This window comes from Quercus robur, chromosome 6, assembly GCF_932294415.1.
Source record: "Quercus robur chromosome 6, dhQueRobu3.1, whole genome shotgun sequence".
Classification (NCBI taxonomy): domain Eukaryota; kingdom Viridiplantae; phylum Streptophyta; class Magnoliopsida; order Fagales; family Fagaceae; genus Quercus; species Quercus robur.
Window position 1 is genome coordinate 33056035 of NC_065539.1, and position 20238 is coordinate 33076272.

At 35.3% G+C, this 20238-nt stretch overlaps 2 protein-coding genes and 1 long non-coding RNA gene across 4 annotated transcripts; 1 reads left to right on the plus strand and 2 right to left on the minus strand.

The window, feature by feature from the left end:
- Window positions 1–1483: 1483 nt before the first annotated feature.
- LOC126688482 (chaperonin CPN60-2, mitochondrial) lies at window positions 1484–6371 on the minus strand. Its single transcript, XM_050383185.1, has 18 exons — window positions 6200–6371; window positions 5947–5971; window positions 5707–5838; window positions 4937–5096; window positions 4650–4825; window positions 4450–4545; window positions 4206–4310; window positions 3933–4019; window positions 3759–3848; window positions 3548–3628; window positions 3389–3457; window positions 3165–3242; window positions 2918–3013; window positions 2719–2818; window positions 2532–2635; window positions 2130–2235; window positions 1941–2019; window positions 1484–1850 (listed from the first exon to the last, which is right to left on the minus strand). The coding sequence occupies exons 1-18, from the start codon at window positions 6235–6237 to the stop codon at window positions 1736–1738; spliced, it is 1737 nt and encodes a 578-aa protein (XP_050239142.1). The 5' UTR covers window positions 6238–6371; the 3' UTR covers window positions 1484–1735.
- Window positions 6372–7499: 1128 nt separating this feature from the next.
- LOC126688483 (glutamate--tRNA ligase, cytoplasmic-like) lies at window positions 7500–9251 on the plus strand. Of its 2 annotated transcripts, none has more exons than XM_050383187.1 (4): window positions 7500–7911; window positions 8256–8352; window positions 8435–8557; window positions 8665–9251. In XM_050383187.1, the coding sequence occupies exons 1-4, from the start codon at window positions 7769–7771 to the stop codon at window positions 8710–8712; spliced, it is 411 nt and encodes a 136-aa protein (XP_050239144.1). In that variant the 5' UTR covers window positions 7500–7768; the 3' UTR covers window positions 8713–9251. The 2 variants fall into 2 exon arrangements, with proteins under 2 accessions (XP_050239144.1, XP_050239143.1); XM_050383186.1 differs by having other exon boundaries at window positions 8709–9251.
- A 5129-nt stretch (window positions 9252–14380) lies between these two features.
- On the minus strand, window positions 14381–17381 carry LOC126688484 (uncharacterized). The gene is made up of 5 exons (XR_007644271.1): window positions 17090–17381; window positions 16742–16951; window positions 15831–15969; window positions 15103–15379; window positions 14381–14693 (listed from the first exon to the last, which is right to left on the minus strand). It is a non-coding gene; the product is annotated as an uncharacterized LOC126688484 (long non-coding RNA).
- Window positions 17382–20238: the final 2857 nt, after the last annotated feature.

Below are 20238 nucleotides of genomic sequence, written 5' to 3' on the forward strand. Positions count from 1 at the left end.
CAACATTAAAAATTAAACCCCTCCCCCCAAAAATTGAAATATGGCTCCAAAAACCCCCAAAAAAAAAAAAAAAAATGAAGTGACCAGGATATTTGCCGAAACGACTCCTTCCAAAACAAAACAAAAATCCCTTTTACTAAAAAAAAAAAAAAAAAAAAAAAAAAAAAAAAAAACAACAACAATAAAACAAAACGCTTAGTATAAAAAACAATGGCTAATATATTATAACTAGTTTTTTTGTATGACAACGAGTTTGCAAGAATCACAAATCATGAAAAAATATTGTTGAAAATGAAATTTCATCGTTATGAGCATAGTGTAGCTCAACAGAGACTTTAAAAAATTATTAAATATTTTATAATTATATAAATGGTTAATAAGAAATGGAAAATAAATTTATTTTTAAAGTGGTTTTAAGTATTATTACTTCTATGCTTTTTTTTTTTTTTGCAATTATGGAACAAAAATTTTCAAAAATAAATTTTATAAAAACTGTGTTTCATAAAAAAATGGAACATGATATTCTAATAGATTCTTTGATTTTATATACTAAAAGAGAAATTGAGGCAAATTTAATTTTATATATTAAAAGGGAAATTATTTTAAAATTTTGAACATAATCAATCATAAATAATTTTTTAGATTTAATAAAAGTCAATGTCCATTTTGATGTATCATACATGATTGAGTTTGAGTTGATGTATTAAAAAATCAAAAAAAAAAAAAAAATTTGTCTTACGTAAACTTTTTTTTTGTTTTTTTTTTGAGAAAAAAAAGTTTTTTAAATAGGCTTATAATATATTACATAACCATAGTCCCACTACAAAAGACCTAACCTTTGTAATAGTAACATGAAATTATAAGAACTAAAACTCTAACACATACAACCAATGTAGAATAAATATCCCTATTGTTTAAATATAGTTCTCAAATTGTATTTAAACACTTTATTGCATTAGCGAATGAAACACCAATGCTATTTAGTTTTTGATAATTAATTTTCACTACCCTTTTATATCCTTTATTTGTTATTCTAATTATATTTTTATTATATTAACTTAGTTTTAAATTTTAATATTCTTCTCTAGAATGATCAAAATTTTTGGTTGATGTTTAATTTGGCCCCAAAAACAGAATACTAATTGCTATTTTTACCGTTCATATTAAAAGAATAACCTCCAAAAGCTTAGCCTGCAAAATTGCCAAGTTTGTTTGACACACTATGCCAATTCCGCTAAGCTAAGCCTGGGTAGATTTGAGATATACAAGCTTTGACTTGATGATCAAAGCTAGTTTCATGTATACCCAATTTCCAAGTTGGTTTAGCTCATGATGTCAATTCCGGTAAGTCCGAGAAGATTTGAGATATACACACTTTCTCCTCAAAATCTGATTCATTCATGCATATACCCAACTCTTTAGGATTGATAATCAATGTCCAATTCCCTCCAGCATCCAAAAATTGATTTCTTTATCATTTGCATTTAAAAAGGAAGGAAACCGATGGTTTATTTGGAAAAAAATAAATAAAGTTCCGATACATGATGATTCCTCATTGAAGCAACAATCACAGGTTTCATCCTAAGTTACCAAAGCTACCTACTTTGTTCTCTATGATTACATGGATGCCTTGTGACCAAACCAATTAAGACATACAAGAAAAATTCCTGATGATTGCATCAGTTATGGATCTTGGAGTGAAAATAGGGATGATTGTTCAACAAGCAAAAGAGCCTCAATAATCCATGCCACCCATGCCACCCATGCCACCTCCCATTGCCGGAGCTTCTTTATCATCCTTGGGTATTTCAGTCACAATAGCTTCAGTGGTCGTCATCAAAGATGATACACTATACAGAAGGCAAACAACATGATTAACACATGATAACAATGACAAACCATAACTGTAAACACAAAAACTGGTGGATCTTTATGCCTACCTTGCAGCATCAACCAAAGCAGTTCTAATCACTTTCACTGGATCAATTATTCCGGCTTTGACCATATCAACATATTCACCTGTTTATGCAATTGAAAGGTAGAACCAACCAAATCAGTACAAATTGAATACACAATTCATTATGGTAATAAGCACCCGTGTGCAAAAAGAGCTGGGGAGATTGAGATACCTTTGGCTGCATCATATCCTTTGTCAGGGTCATTTTCCTCCAACAGCTTACCAACAACAACAGCCCCCTCAACTCCAGCATTACAAGCAATTGTGTACACAGGTGTCTGACATTATTAACAAATGCAAACAGATAAGCCCAGACAGCCAGATAACAATGTTCAAGATTTATTAAAGCTAAGAGATCTAAGCAGTATTCAAGACGAATTTTTTCAGAACTCAGAAAGGGTTTTTATTTGGAAGGAGGGGGGTTGGGTCACTTGGGATCTCTTTAATACAAAAATAATAAAAAATAAATAAACAAAAAAAAAAAAGTTAATCTAAAAGCTAAGTGCTGTTATATACTTTTTTTTCATAAATAAGTGCTGTTAAATACTTGTATATGAAAAGTATTGAGTCAAACCTTCAAAGCATTCTGAATAATCTGAACACCAATCTTCTGATCAAAGTTAGCAGTTTCCAGCTTTTCCAACTCTTTTGATGCATAAAGAAGAGCAACGCCACCACCTGCTTATTGAAAACTCAAGTTAGATTTGTACGCTATTTCAAATTCAACGAGATAACCCAGAAAGAATAGATAGATGATTCACCTGGCACTATACCCTCTTCAACAGCTGCCTTTGTGGCATTTAAGGCATCAGTCACTCTATCCTTCTTCTCACTAACTTCAGTTTCACTAGCTCCTCCAATCTGCAAATAAAGAAAATTTTAACCACTGTTTTGTTCACCATACAACGCCCCAAGTTGCAAGGACAACAAAAGATATAGATAAAGCTAGTTTGACCAGACCTTCAAAACTGCTACACCACCAGAAAGCTTTCCCAATCTCTCTTGTAACTTTTCTTTGTCATAATCAGAGGTGCTATTTTCAATTGCGGACCGGATCTATTATCAAATTATTAGCATTATTAATCAAGTTAGGATCTGACGAGATCTCATTATGTTTTAATGAGAAAACAGCAACATCATTGATAGTTCAAATATCAAATAATGCAAAAAGGTGGTTAAACACAATCTAGGAGGTAGCAAGACAGACCTGTTCACATCTTTCCTCAAGAGCCTTCTTGTCCCCAGCACCATCAAGAATAACAGTGTCATCCTTTGATATTGTAACCTAAAACAAAAACCATTAATCATGCTCTGAAAACCATCATATGATATACTAAGGGTTAGGAAAAGGGGGGAAACCCTGAGCTTTGAGTGCAAAAATCCATTCAAAACACTGAATACACATAAACTTCAAGTGATAATCAAGCTTACCTTTTTGCATGAGCCAAGCATATCCAGATCCACTTTTTCAAGATTCATGCCAAGCTCTTCAGTAATAAGCTAAATATAAAAGTTACATACATCAGGATATCAGGGTCAAGCAGGAGCATGAATTCAGAGGTTCAAACTTATACAAGACAGTACACTTACTTCGCCTCCTGTAAGAATGGCAAGATCCTGCAGATTGGACTTCCTGTTTTCACCAAAACCAGGGGCTTTGATAGCACAAACCTGTAGAAATGCAGTCACTTAAGTTAGTAAATGATGAGATCATAGTATAAAAGGAAATACTGCCACCATAGTATAAAGAGTAATACAGGAAACAAGTAATACTGCCAACCACAATAAATAGAAAGCCAACCTTGATTCCAGCACGAAGCTTATTGAGAATGAGAGTTGCCAAAGCCTCACTTTCCACATCTTCTGAAACAATTAGTAACGGCCTTTGTCTCTGGAAAGAGGGGGGGAAAAGTGAGAAGAACACAACAGTAAAAGGTGAAACCAAATAAAATTGATTTACCAATAGTTGCCTCACCTTCAAAGCCAGTTCTAATACTTTAATGATGGCATTTAAACTTGAGATTTTCTTCTCATGGATTAGAATGAGAGGGTCTTCCAGTTCCTGTCAGCACATAGACATGGACATTGTGAATTGAACAAACATAAAGGTCTTTAAAAAATATGAAGACAAAAACAACTTGGACCACTGGTGACTTAAAGCTGTTTCACATTTTCCAGTCAAAAGCATGCCATCAGAGCTTTCACGATATATGCCAGGAAGTTGTGTCCTGAAAAGTAATAAACTTACACATTTCTGGTTTTTCTGGTTAGTAATGAAGTAAGGGGATATGTAACCCCGTTCGAGCTTCATGCCCTCAACAACTTCCAACTCATTGTACAATGTTTTTCCATCCTGCAACAATTAAAGAAAGTACAATCCATGTTTCAGGGAACTTTTGGAAACAGCCACCAGGCAGGGGGAGTGGGTTGGGTATGGAGGATTTGGCAGTGACAGTGAGAAAAGACAATGTATCAATAGGTAAGTTACTTACTTGAATTGTGATTACTCCCTCTTTGCCAACTCTCTCCATTGCCCTTGCAATCAACTCACCAATTTCTCTCTCTCCATTTGCAGATATTGTCCCAACCTGTCAAATTATCACATATCAGACACCTGGATTAAAACTCCCACATACAATCATAAACCCCCAGCAACAAGGCAGGCTGAGTTACAAGAAAGCAGCTAACACACCTGTGCTATTTCGTCACTTTTGCTGATCTTTCGTGCACTACTCTTCAAATGATTAACAACAGAATCAACTGCCATGCTAATACCACGTCTTAGGTCCATTGCATTCATCCCTGCGGCAACGGATTTGCACCCTTCGGTAAATATTGCCCGTGTAAGTACTGTGGCACATGTGGTCCCTGCAAACACATTGAAAAATTCTCAGTTGTTCAGCTTAACATGGTGTCAGAGTTACTAAGTAAAATTATTTGAGGTTCCATTACACCCCTTTCATGGAAAGAAGATCTTACCATCCCCTGCTGCATCATTGGTGGCACTTGCAACCTGCTTCACAAGGCTAGCACCAATATTCTTGACTTTGTCCTTGAATTCAATGCTCTTTGCTACAGTGACACCATCTTTTGTCACTTTTGGGGCACCCCAACTTTGTTCGATTACCACATTACGTCCCTAAAATAGCAAAATACCAACATTAACAATTGTTAACCATATAAAGTGGTCCAACATTAGGATTTTTTTTTTTTTTTTAACAAAGCAACAAGCTGATTCAAAATCAGCTATTGAAGAAAGCAAATACAGAGAACTTCAAACACTGCTTCTTTAGATTTCTAACTTTCTTTCCCTAGTTTTCTTTTATTAGATAGGAAGCATAATATTTCCAGCAATTTCCGTACATTTTAAAAGGATCTGTATATTTTCAATGTTCAAGTGTTCCCCTCCACACTCCTTCTAAAAGTCAGAATTATTCAAAACATTGCCATCGCACTCTCACTCACACACAAAAAGTAAGATCACAAATATCTTCAGCACTCAAGCAATAAGCAATTTTATAATAAGCACAAACCCAGATATCTATACATCAAGCTCCACCAAGGAAGTACATTCATTATAAAAGATTGTTTTTTGGGCCTAAACTCAGCAGAAACATCAATGCTAATCAAACTTCTTACTGAAATATGAGTTGCATAGAAAGCAAGTGTTGGAAAGATCAATTGATGAATAGTTTAATTAGGTAGTTTAATAGTTTAATTCAGCAAAAAAGAAGGTAGCTTTTAAATACCTTAGGACCCATGGTGACCTTAACAGCATCAGCAAGCTCCTCCACACCCTTTAGCATCAGAGCCCGGGCCTCCACCCCAAATCTTATATCTTTGGCGGCATAGTTTCTACTAGAACTCAATCTACTACCAATCTAAATCACCAACACACAAACAAAACACAACACAGATCAATACAAACAATAACCAACACAGATAATCATAGTAAGTTTCAAACTTTATACAACCACTGATTCTCTCACCTGCTGGGTTGTGTTCCTAGCAAGCCTGCAAAACCAAAAGGCACCCAAAAAAGAGAAAAAAAATGAAAAACCACAAAAGCAATAACTTTTACTAGGTCTAAACTATAAACCATGAACAAAAAAACGAAATCAGAAATCAAAGCTATTAACTTTTTAAACTAATTGTCTTTTACTGACGATTTTCCAACATTTTCTCTGGAAAAAGAGAAGAATAAGAAAAACCCAGATGGGAAATAAAGGAAATGGGACGTACCGAGCTTTAGAGGCGAGACTTGAGGCAAAGCGGTACATGGCTGAAACAGAAAACAAAGAGAGAGAGAGTCTGAGACTGTGAGAAAGAGAGAAGAAGACGAGAACAACGATGGGGTTTTGAGAGAAAGTGGGGAAAAGAGTACGAGTCTTTTAAAGGGAAAAGAAGGGTCTAGAATAAGTCACAGCACATGAGTAGGTTCTAGGGTTTAAGGGTTTTTGTGTTTTTTATTTTTATTTTTTATTTTATTATTATTATCAATTTGCTTGCTTCTCCGTTTACCAGAATAATAAATAAATAAAAATTTTGCTTCTCTTTTTTTTCTTTTACCATTAGTCCAACCCTAACTTTTAACTCGTAACTTGGTTTAAGCTGGTCTCTTTATTATTGACCTTTTAAGTTTTAACCCCCTTAATTGGACCGTACAGAGAAACTAGAAAGTCCACATTTAGTCATTTAAGCCCACGTACAATTTTTTTTTCGGGGGCTAATTACTTTTTTTTTTTTTTTAACACTAAAGTATTGTCTCGAATACATTTAACCTTTTTATTATTATTATTATTATTATTAAAGAGTTTTGATTTATGACGTCGGCTTCTGGTGATTGTCCTCTTTATCATCAGACCAAAACATCAATCAATTTTTAGTATATGCGAGAATTGAACCCCAAATCTCTTATTCAACCATCACAATTACACTTAACCTATTGAATTATCAAAATGCACAATCAATCCCCGTAATTTTAAAAATATGTTATACTTAACCCTTACTAGTTTGTTTACTATTAAATTTGATGTAATTTAGCATTGAAATACTAATTTATATCCATTTGTCATATGATTTAGAGGGAGGGATAAACTGGATTTTAAAAAAAAAATACATTTTTTCATACCTAACACTAAAATAGACAACAAGGAAACATTGAAACAAAATTATAATTTTAGAAGATCAATCATGCACTTTGATAGTTCCAGAGTTAGTGTAATCTGGGTAAATGATTAGAAAAAGTATATTTTTCCCTTATTTTTATAAGACTATCTCATGAAGCACTCCTCTCTTTCTCTTAGTATGTAGATCTCATAAAGGACACGGATTTCCTCCAAACCTGTTTGGAGGAAATCCTGCAAATAGGGGCAGCTGTCACTAATAGAAGGAGACACGACAGTTGGGGTCATGTGCGTGCTGTCACTAACAGAAGGAGACACGACAGTTGGGGTCATGTGCAACGCACATGACCCATTTAGCACATGACCCATTTAGGCGTGGAGATCTTAGGGTTAACAGTGTTAGCCACACTTTCTTCTCTTCTCAAACACACACAGCCCAGCCTTATGCCTCTCTCTCATCTCCTCCACCTTTGTTTTCTGAGCAAACTCAGACCGGCGAGATCTTGTGAGGCGAAATCGACGGCGGCCGCGTGCAACAGCTGCCGATCTCACCGGACAACTGACAGCCCCTCTCTCTTATTTTTTAAATTAGAAAGAAACCCTGGTTTATAATAAGAGACAGACTAGTCTAAATCTAAATCTAATACACAGACACAGCCGCAAAGCAAAGCAAAGCAACGCTACTATGGAGATTTGGACATTGTCTTTCCCTGCCGATAGTCCGCCGCCTCTACCGGTGATTGTGGCTGCCAAGCTTGCCGGCCTTGCTCTTCCAATCGATACTTCCCTACCTCCTAACTCTACTCCCACGCTTCTCTTCTCTAATGGGTATTCATTCTTCTTCTTTTTCAATAAAGATTTGTTTTTTCTTCCTAAAGCTTAGATTTTGTGTATCTGTTTTTATTTTTACTTATATGGGTCTTTTTAGTTGAATTGATGTATTGGGTTTTGTTTCTCTCTTTTGTCTTTGATGTAATTATATATTTCTGCTGCTTCCACTACTTATAGGGATTCCGCTTCCATCTATTGATGTTCTTTATTCAATCAGTGTACCCCTTTTATGGGTTCTTAAGTTAAAACCCAAAGATGCTGTCTTTTATCGATATGTAATGTAATCACTGTGAGAGATTTTAGAGATTCTACAGTACTCAAACTCAACCTCTGCATTGTAGGCATAAATTACATGGAACATATGTGCTTCTTCACTATATTGCTCGTGTTGCTAGCCTTCCCAATTTCTATGGACAGAATGCATATGAATCTAGCCAGGTTATTTTCTTTGGAATCTTTTTTTAAGTTGTTTTCTGTTAATGTTTTACTTCATTCTAATCCTGTCGTTGCTTCTTCTCAGATTGATGAGTGGCTGGAATATGCCCCCGTCTTTTCATTGGGTCCTGCATTTGACAAAATTTATGTGATGGTAGTAGTTGGAGTAGCCAAATTGAAAAGGAAGTTTCAACTACTCATGACTCTGGTATTTCACAACTCATGTCATGTTTAGAGCATGATGGCCTCTCCATCATGAATAATTTCTAAATTCAAGCTCTTGATGCTAACATCCATCCGTTTCTTCTTGGGCAGAGATATAACCACTTCAGTCCCAAGTTTTGTTTTCCACTTGCAAGTTGATGACACCTGAGTTTCTAGCTGACATCAAGTTGATAGTATTTAGCTGGAAGAGCTTGTTTTTCTCTTACTGCCAATGTAGCTGGACTGGAAGTGCTTGGTTGGACCATTTTAGCTTTTGCCCAAATGGGTCTGAGCTATTTGTTTGTTGGTTGGTCTCACTGGGAATTAGAGAGGAAAGGAATTCTCTGGCATTTCACCATACTTGTGGTCAAATTGAGTTTGTGCTACTAGCACTTTGAGAGTAAAGCAGAAAAATTTGTAAAGTATATCATGACTTGTAGATGAGGTGAAACTAAAAGCAGAAGTGCAGAAAATTGATTGGAAATTGTAGCCTTGACTTCCCTCAATTATTATTATTTTTTTTTTTTTTTGTAAAAAGTGGCTTTTTTTCCTCTTTTGCGTAACCAGTGGCACTTAGTTGGTGATTTGTGTACAAGTGCATGGTAGCATTGATGTTTTTCAGCAGATTATCTTTGATGATGTAATGAATGGAAATGTAATGAATGGAAAGTGTTATTGATCATGTATTTTTCAAGCTATGTTGTGTTATTATTGTGAGGCAAATGAGCCTTTTTAAACAAAGAGATGCAGATGGGTTATGGTATGGATATTTCTTTTTGATGACTGAAAGGGAATAACAAATGGGTTTTTCTTTCTTTCTTTTTTTCTTTTAATTTACCTTTCCCTTTTTCTTTTATGTTTTCTTTCCTGAGAAGAGAGTGGCCTGATTGGCAGATTCATTTTGTTCTTAGTAGGGAAGGAGGAATCAAAGAATCTGACCCTAGAGGCTGTCAATTTGGCCATTACTACACATTGCTTTTAACATACAGTACTAATAGCACCATTACTACACAATGAGATGCAGGTTTGAGGAGTTTGAGAGAGAGAGGGGTTGTCCAGTTGTCCAGTGAGATCGGCGGTTGCTGCACGTGGCCGCCGTCAATTTCGCCTCACAAGATCTCGCCAGTCTCAGTTTGCTCAGAAAACAAAGGTGGAGGAGATGAGAGAGAGGCGTGAGGCTGGGCTGTGTGTGTTTGAGAAGAGAAGAACTAACGCTGTTATGGTTAACAACTCCACGCCTAACGCACATGACCCCAAGCTGTTTTCATAAAAAAAAAAAAAGAAAAAAAAAAGAAAAAAGAAAAAAAAAGACCCCAAGCTGTCGTGTCTCCTTCTGTTAGTGACAACTGCCCCTGTTTGCAGGATTTCCTCCAAACCTGTTTGGAGGAAATCCGTGTCCTCTCATAAATGTGTTGTACTAGTCAAATATTAGGAGATGCTCCCCAAGACAATCTCATGAGATATATTTTTCTGGTCGAATCATCATCAGTCATGCTTGAGATCCTATTTTTTATATAACGTATTTAGTATTATGTGATTAAAATTTTTTTATTCAGTTAATATGGCATAATCTAGCATGTCAACCATGAACACCAAAAACGAAAACAAGCCAAACAACTATAATTCTTGTTATTTTTAACATTAAGTTTGAACGTGTGGTTGTGATGAGAAATGTAGTCCTTACCAACATATGCCTATTTTGGAAAGTGCATACTGTTTTAGTCTTTGATCTTAAGGATTTATTTCAAGCCAACCTCATTCAAAAGAAAATTAGAAAATTAGAAAATAAGTGTTATTGAATAAAGAAGCCTGCAATACATTATTAAAAATCACATCTTGTTGTTTCTATTTTTTTTTTAATAAAAAAAATCACATATTGTTTAGAAGTAAATTTGAGAAGAACTTCTGAAGTCCCTAAAAGGCTAAATCATCAATAGTGTGAGAATTACCGTGCATAATTTCTTTTTATTCTACCATAATGCTTAGCTTATTAATTTGTGTAACGATTGTTATCAAATATATATATATATATATATATATATATATATTCATGTGTGTGTGTAACGATTACTATTGGTGTGGGTATCATTATTTGAGGCTCACTTAGGACGTGGCTTTTGATTATTTTTTCTTTGATTTCAAAGGTTTCAATCAAAGAATAGTTTCCGTTTGGCCTATATTGTAGAGATCCAAAAGGAGAGTCTGCAATTCATGGAATCACTCCTTATAAGCATATTCCTATGTGCTTTCCCAAGCGATGTAGGAAAGATCGTAGGAATGAGCTTATAAAGAGTGACCTTTCTTTAACGTGTAGAGGTCTTCTCCCCCATTGAGGATTGTTCCAGTAGAGTAATTCACAATTTGATTGTGCTAACATAAATGAAAAAGTGATGTTAATGGCAAGCCTAAATGAAAATCAATAAGAAGTTGACCATATCAACAATTTGTAAAAATGTTGTAAAATATTTAATTAAAAAAAAATGCACCTATTTAGTATTATTATTATTATTATTATTATTATTTTAAATAGTTAAATTGCGACTTCAGAACTTGCCTTCTTCAAGCACCAAATCCACAATGACAAGTTCGTTATTAGACTGGATACTAAGGGTACGTTTGGTATGCTGTAATAACTCCTATAATGAAATAGTTATTCATGTGTAATTAGGGATTTCAATTTTTTCCCGCCTCGCTTAACCCGCCCCTCCCTACTATGTCTCGCGCGGGTTTTCCCCGCCCTACCACCTTTGTGGGGCGGGGATGGGGCAAGATTTTAGCCTCGCACCACAGGGCGGGGCAGGGATAGGTTTAGACTTTTTAGACTCACCTCGTCCTGCCCCTTCACATCCCCGCCCTGCCCCTCGTTGCTAAGGGTTATAATTATAAATTTCTTATACCCTAAAACCCTACTATTTAAACAAACATATTAATATTAATTTATTTTATTCTACCTAATGTGGTTCTCTGCTTTTATTTTGTCATGTGTTATACTATGAGTTTTTATTTTTTATTTTTTTATTGTTTTGTTAAATACTTGGATATATTATTCAATTTTTTCTAAAAATTAATTTGATTTGATGGGATAAATTTAGTTGTAATTTCAAGTATATTTTTCTTAATGAAATAGGTTTCATTAAAAAATTTGTACTAGTTGTAAGGTAAATTAACAAAAAATAGAGTTTTATGGAGTAGAGCGGGGCTTCACAAGGCCCTAAGGGGTGAGGATGGGACAAGAAAATGTTTCTCATCATGCGGGGCGGGGCAGGGGTCGGGCAAGACAAAATCTAGTAGGGCAAGGGCGAAGACCCCATCCTTCGAACCCGCCCTGCCCCATTGCTATCCCCATGGGTGCAATTCGGTCATTTGTTGCATCTTTATTACATGGATTAGTTATTACATTGGAATAACTATTTTTTAAATTGAAGAATAACTATTTATCTTTAAAATGGATATAATAACTATTCCTTAGTACATATAATAGCTTTTAAAATTAATATATTTTCAAAAATATAAAATTTACTTATACATCATCTTTTTCAAATTTTCTATATGTAATAACCAAATTTATGAATAGTAATAGTTATTCTATTACAATGTCTTCTATTCTTAGTAATAAAGATTACTATTCCTAATATAATCTACATTTAGTGTATTAAACGTACCCTAAGTAAAATACACATTCTTATAACTCTTACTTTAATATTTTAGTCATCTTCATCAATATTGATTTCATTCAAGAGATTATATCTCCCACTTTGTTCATCCATCCAAATAAAACTATATAAATGAAAGCATGCAATAGGATTAAAGAGTTAGGTTTAGGAACCTTACCTTAGCAATAGGATTTTTATTACTCGTAACAATGGTATCCCTAAATTTATAGGGAAAAAAAAAGGATTTTAATAAAGAAAAACAATTATGAAGTAGATTTCCTACTTAATAATATAAGTTTACTTTAATCGTGGGATGGCACGTAAAGATAAAAAAGCTTCAAGCATTGCACGAATTTTTATGCTATAGTATTTTGCTTTAAGCCCCAGGAATCACCACACCATATATACATGATCAGACTCACTTTACAAATTCAAAAGATATAAGTCTAAAAATATTTAAAATTGTTGTAATATATTAAAATAAGAATTTGATTTAATAATCACCAAACCATAAAAATTCATGAAATGGTCCAAATTTCTGAGAATTAAAAAAAAAATACAACTTTCTCAACATTAAGCGAAAAGAAACTCACATATTAAAGTGAGGAGGAGGCAAGCAAACTTGGGTGGGTTTTGCTCCATGAAACAAAATAGAGGATATATAAAATTAGAGAGAATATTCCATCAAATAAGGAATTTTGAGTTGAATCACCTTAAGATTTTTTATCAACTTCGAAATTTTCAGTCACTGAAGAGAGAGAGAAATAAACAAATCCCTAATCACATGATATTATATTGTAACTCCTTAACATGTGCTTTTGTAATGTAGCTCACTAATTTTTCATATAGTTTATTAAGATAATTTCAATAATATTAATAAGATATCTTCTTTCTTTTACATACAATTTTTTATTAGTCCGTGCCACGAAAATATTGCTTGTTAATGAAAAAAAACAATGTTTCATTATCTTCACCTAAAAAAAAGTTACTAATTTTACTTTTTAACTTCGTATCTTGGTTGCAAATGGATCAATAATTGGAAGTTGGAACATTGGGCTTGGATCATTAGTTTTACTATTTTCCCCTAAATTTTGTCTATGTTTTATCAATGTGATATTATTTTACAAAATATAAGACATTTATCATGATCATTTTCCTCTCTCTCACACCTTTATTTTTTTGATAAGCCCAATCTATTTTTTTAAAATCATCTTAATAAATATAACTAGTCGCTAACCCGTGCAATGCACGGGATTCTTTAAAAAGAAAAAAACAATATTATAATTATCATTTGCTGGACTAAATCAGAATGTCTCAAGACTCACTAATCAAATAATACAACTAAATGGAGAAGACCCAAGCATAACATAAAATCTTCACTAATTCAAATTGATGAACTCTGGGATATCAGTGGACTGAAAATGCCGGGCCTTGGTAAACTTGCAACTGAATCCTGAGAAAACAAGTAAAAACTCAGAGGAGACCGGTGGAAGCCGGCCAAGAACCCTCCGATGGTGAAGTTAGTCTCTGACTGAAAGAATGTAAACTTAGTTTCTCAAGAACAGAATGCCTTACTCTTCCATTGGCGTGTGCTTATATAGTATACGGGAAGCGGTTACTTGTTTAGTAACCGCTCCTACAGTTGGGGAATCCAACAGGCTTGGAAATAACTTCCGTAACTGATGTAGAAGTTCGTATTTCGCAACGGTTGGTCTTGGCTGGCGACGGTTCGTTCTTCCACTCGGCGGAGACGTAGTAATCCTCCCTTGTCCTTTATGGACGAGGAGATGGTAGCAAGCTCGTCCGTCCTTTACAGACGGACGGATGCTAAGAAGCCCGTCTGTCCTCAAGGACGGACGGATGATAGTAAGCTCGTCTGTCCCGTCTGTCTTGAGGACAGACGGACGAGTGACTGATGACTTACCTCGTCTATGATTTGGACGACACGTATGGACAGGAGACGACTTGGCGAATTTTCGTTGCACATCACAAATATTAAACATTGTCAAACCTAGTACACAATATGCTTGTGCCCAATAAAAGAAATCCTGTATATCAGCTCCATAAAAATACATACATGCCGAAAAGATTAATACCACTACCATAGGTCCATTGGCAATGAAGATATTTTCATAGTTACATATATTCTATGAATAAATAAACAAATAAACAAATTGCAATAATGATCGCAATCTTATTTTCATAATAAATAAATAGAATATAGTTACTAATGTCAAATTCTTTTGCTATGACTCAAAAAGAGTAGAGAAAGAACATAATACAACAAATTTGTATTATATAAAAGAGTACATCATATATTTATTTAACATAAAACATTGAGTTCTATAAATTGTTATTTAGAACAGAGAAAGCAAATATTTGACCTCACACCACATGGAGAGAGAAAGAGAGTAAGGAAGCTTTTACGAATTTGAATCAAAAGAGGATGTCCATGGCATCTTGATTTTGCTCCCTTCAATCCCAATTCTGCAAAGCTCACAAAAAACCAATAGGAAATCGATTGTCAATTGAACTGAAGGTGAAACAAAGAGAAAACAAATCTCTTCATTTACTTTTAATCGCTTACAATCATTAGGAGCAAAGACAAAGGAGAAGGTGCACTAAAGACGAAGCATAGAGACTGGAGAGAGAAACGGATGAGAAGCTATGGTTTTCCTTCTTCTTCTTCTTTTTTTTTTTTTTTTTTGATAGGAAGGGGCTATGGTTTTTGATTTGGGGGGTTTCCTACGTATTAGTGTTATCATGGGAAATTTTAGCACAGTTCAAAGCATACCACATCAATGATTATGTTTGTTCAACATTAAAACAATGCTAGAATGGAGGGGCATAAAGCATTTGAACCAAAATAGATAGAAGATTGAAAGCAATCACCAACCTTATTAGATCTTAGAATATCTATCAGTCCACCGGTGAACTTCTGACCAATGGCCATGTGATAAGGAAAGGACCTTGTAGCCTCCACTAAGTCAAATGGATTGTCCATGCACATGGCAGCCGTAAGCGATGTACTCTCTCCAACTTCTGCCAAGTACTTCGTCAACATGTTTGCACCATATTCCCAGCCAACGGCCATCAATGTAATCCATGGCCTTGCCTTATTGATGAACTGTACAGCTGTGGAGATATCATCGCTGTCAGCAGCTATAAATAACCTGCAGAAAATAGAATAGTAAAGAAGCTCCTACTATTAGCACATTTAAAAGAAATCTGTATTAGACGATTCTCCTATTCATGTACCTGAGCATGAGATTGATTAAAATTTACCATGAAAACAACTACTTTGAAGTAAAAGCAGCAAGGTTTCCTCCCATGCCCACACCCTTGAATTTTTTAAAAAAATATTAAAAAAATGGTCAGTCCTAATTCACCCCACACATCTGGAATGCGATTCCTCATTGCTTGATGTGGTGAAATGAAAAACCATGTAAAGTATATGTCATGGTAAGAACATGGAAACACATTCTTACAAAGATGCCCTAAAATCAATGCCATAGTAGTGAAGTTAAAATTTTCTTAATAGTGACTTATGAACAATTATGAAGCATATATAAATCTTTAAACAAACTTTTTTAAAAATCAATTACATAGATAACAGATACTCACAAAGCCTTGGCAGCTTCTCAAAATTATCAAAGGAAATAGAAACTCAACCACAAAGCCTTGGCTATATTTGTCCATTTTCACCACCCTTTCTTCTACCAAAGTTCCAAACTTGTCCTGTAAATTCACCTACTTGGCTGCCCTGTTTTCAATTGATATAATGGTGGTTAGGATGTTGATATAAGGCTTTGAGCAAAGCACCTTCAGTGAGGAACTCGCTTTTAGCGCCTAGGGGCCTCATTTTGGTGCCTCTCAACTTGAGAAATTAGGCATTGGCGACTTAAGGTCACCTTTTGCTTATGATTACAATAGTCCAAACTGAGTAGTGAAAGGAGAAAGAATATCCACAATTTATAACCAAGGATAAACGCTCAAACAGGGTATAATCAAGCCAAGTATCACATGTGTATGAGATACAAATTGCAATGCATGACAACTCTGTGTAATGTCAAGCAATAAAAAGTTTGCATTAGAGAGCATAAAAACCTAGCCATTGTTACACTACACCATTGCATTGCCTTGTAACTTGAACATTGCAAGCTGTAAAAAAATCAGCATAGCCCTTTTGCATAAATCAACACATAATGAATGACTCTAAAGGGTTTTCTAGCAAAATCCTGCTGATGGCAGCATAGTAACCGTAACAAACAGCAATTAAACTTCCTCAGCTCCAGGGTTCAATTGCTGTTTCAAACCTAAATTGCTCAATTTTGTTCCAGATAATAGAAAATAAATAAAAAATTGTTGTAATTCTGTCAAATTTATCATTGCTCTCCATATGCAGAATCCCACTAAGACCTATTTAAATTGCCACAATTAAATGTGCAACCACCATTCAAAATTTGAGAGATAAGTAGGATAATTAATTGATATTTAGTTATAATAAAAAAAGAAGACGAAGCAGAAGAAGTTACCCATGACTGGATTAGACTATAACTGAATCAAGCGAAGAATGAACTTTGCCCATACGCAGAAATCATCTTTCACCATTGTCATCCAAAAATCTCTACTTAAATCTCAAATCATGAACCTAGAAACACAGAAATCACAGGTCCTCTTCTTCGGCTTGCTCTTGCTCTTGCTAAAATTTGATATATTGAAAGGAACCAAAATTGAGGGAGAACCTATATTAGGGTTTTGAGTATTGATAAAAACCAATTCTAAATCAAAACAAAATCTGAACCAATTTCGTAAATCAAAACCAAACAAAATAGCCAACCTAAATCCTATTAAACACCCAAAATTAATATAAAAGATTATACCTGTAGCCGTTGGTTGTGAGGCGAAGCGTTTGTGGCTTAGTGGAATTCGTTTACTGTCGCAAGGGAAGAGAGAAAGATCCGCGTCTAGCTTGTTGGGCTGAGTTTGCGTTTGAAGGAGACAGAGACTGAGAAAAAGGTTTTTGTATTGGGCTTTGTTTAGGGGTTGAATTTGCGTTTGAAGGAGAGACAGAGACTGAGAAATAGGTTTCCATATTGGGTTTTGTTTAGGGGTTGTTACTCTGCTGAGTTTGCGTTTGAATGAGAGACAGAGAGACTGAGAAATTGGTTTTTGTATTGGGTTTTGTTTAGGGGTTGAACTGAGTAAATTTTACCGGGTTTTATTGGGTTTGGTTTAGGGTTTTAATTTTTTTAATAGTTTTATTTTTTTAAATAATGCTGATGTGGAAAAATATGGTAGCTTGAAAAGCTTTGGTTATATATATATATATATATAGATAAGTCATATGAGAATCATTTGCTACAGTCACAACTTTTACTATCCAAATTTATTATATAATAATATATAATTTGGTTACAATTTTTTCCAAATCCAATATACAAATATATATAATTCCATTGACCACTAGCTGTTGTAAGTTACGAGGCCATAACCTCTAGAAATGTTTTTGTTAGATTATTTGCATCCTATATATGAAAGGGCAACATTATAGTGATTTTTTTTTACCACATAGTGATTTAGCAAGAAAAGCATAGGAGAAAACGAGGAGTACATATTTTTGGGACACTGAAAGTCCGTTTGGTACATGTTTTTAAACACATATTTTCAGTTTTTAAACAACATTACACGTATTTCCACACACTTTTTCATCCACACATATTTTCAAAAAATACAAACAACGTTACTAGAACAACATTATCAAACGGGCCCTGACTTGATAAAGATTATTAACAATTTTTAGCTACATGTGAATGGAAAATTGCCTTACACCTTATCATTTATATTGCTAAATCATCCAAATTATGTTTCCCATCATCAAGGGAGTCAATTTCGTATCGTATCAGCTGGCTAGTACTGTTGGAATTTTTCATACTAAAACCTATGCCGGTATAGAAACACGATTGTTTTCTATCGGTTTAAATACCGGCCATACCAGGTCGTTTCAGCGATACCGAGGCATATATTGGATTTTGGCTTAAAAATTAATACTGGACTAAACAAAAAACAAAAGAAAATATTGGGTTTTAGATCTAAATCCCTCACTTTCCTCTCGCAATAACTTACTTGCTCTTGCTCACAATGCCACCTTTGTCTATGTGCTTTCGGTAGCAACCCATATCAGTATATCACCATCTCTATTCACCTTCCTCTTCTTTTTCTTCAGACATTCACCCAAACCATACGCTTCCTTTGCTATTTCAATGAGACGTTTCTGCTTCTTTTTAACTTGCTTTTTCCTTTTTAATGTTTTTGTGGGCTTGGCAACCCACGTGACCATCATCAAAATTTCAAATTTCAAGTCTTTTATTTTTTTTTAATAAAAGTATAAAACTAATATTTGATTTTGCCTTTCTTCCTTTTGGGTGCCTTGCTAGTTACTTGTTCTCTGTCTCAGACTCATGGCAACTTATTTTTGTTTTGGTAATTTGGATATTGAATTAAAACTTAAGTGGAAAAGTCCACTTCATTACAAATACGTTCCTGGGTCGTGCCCAGTTTGTCCAAAATTAAAATGGGGGCAATAACAGGGGGAGGGGCATCAAAAACAACAAAATTCTCCACCATATCCGTTCCTAGTCTTGCAAGTCTGTCAGCACATTTGTTTCCTTCCCTGTAGCAATGCTTAATCCGAGCTTGAGGTATTCTCTTCAGCATGTCCCTGCAATCATCAACAAGAGAAGCAATCTCACTATTAGTTTCTGCTGCGTTAGCGAGTAAAGTGACTACGGATGAGGCATCCACTTCCACTTATACTGCATTGATCCCAAGACTCAGGCAAAGCCTTAGGCCGTCCCTCAGTGCCCAAAACTCTGCAGCAAAGCTGGTGGTAAAACCGATAGATCTTGCTGTAAGGTTGAATTTATTCAACCATCTAATTGGCTTTATTCCGTGCCAAATTTGCTTGTAATTCAGCATTTAGTAACCCTGTATTTAGGTGGAATTGTTGTAAGGGTAGTGAGTGAGATAGAGTGAAGATTGCTCAAGAGTGTGCAAGAAAACAGAGTGTCGCGGCTGGGACTCGCGGGTGGACTCGCGGCTTCAACCCGCCAGAAGATGCACACATGCCAAGCATGCTGGAAGATGAATAGTCATGCTAGCTGGAGCACTACAGGACAAAACAGGACAACTGGCCATACGGTTAACTCGCGACTGGATCTCGCGACTTGGTCAAGCCGCGAGGTCAAGCCGCGAGCCACCCCTGTTTTGGAAAAACCTGACGTTTCACATTCCTCTTCACTCCAGTATAAATACCCTTTTAACCCACGATTGAAAGAGAGCTTCCAGAGAGAATTTTGAGAGAGAAACCCTAAAGAAAAACCAGATTGTTTCACCCACAATCTCTACCTTAGAGTCTCATCAAATTCCCTCACTTTCTTCCTCTCCATTGTCAAATCCTTGAGAGGCATTATACCAAACCTGGTTCTCACCATTATCATCTCTGTGAGACAGACGTTTGGAGTTCTGGGAAGCAGTTAGGAAGGAGCCAATCTTCATTGGTTGATGCTACGGTGTAGTAGCGGAATCCGGAAAGCTAGAAAAGAAAAAGGTTCGGCGCAACCTCGTTGGAGCAAGAAGCTTGGAGGGCTTAGGTGCATTGGGTAGATTAGGCTTGGAGGGTCTATTGCTGTCCTTGTATCCCAACTGTATTTTCTAGTGGATTGATTACCGCTTGGAGGGCGGCGGAGAGGTTTTTCGCCGAGGTCTTCGGTTTCCTCTTCGATAACACATCGGGTGTTATCTGTGTGTTTGCATCTTCCTTCCTCTCTATCTCTGTCTTTACATTATCTGCTGTGGTTTATTTTGTTATGACTTAGATAGTTGTTTAACCAATTCCATATTATAGCATATGTTAAGTTTCCGCACACTAGTTGTTTGACATATTGCTTGTGTTGGTTAAATTGGTTTCTGGGGGTCTAAACGTTCAAAAGTGTTTTTGTACACGTTATTGAACTTTCAATTGGTATCAGAG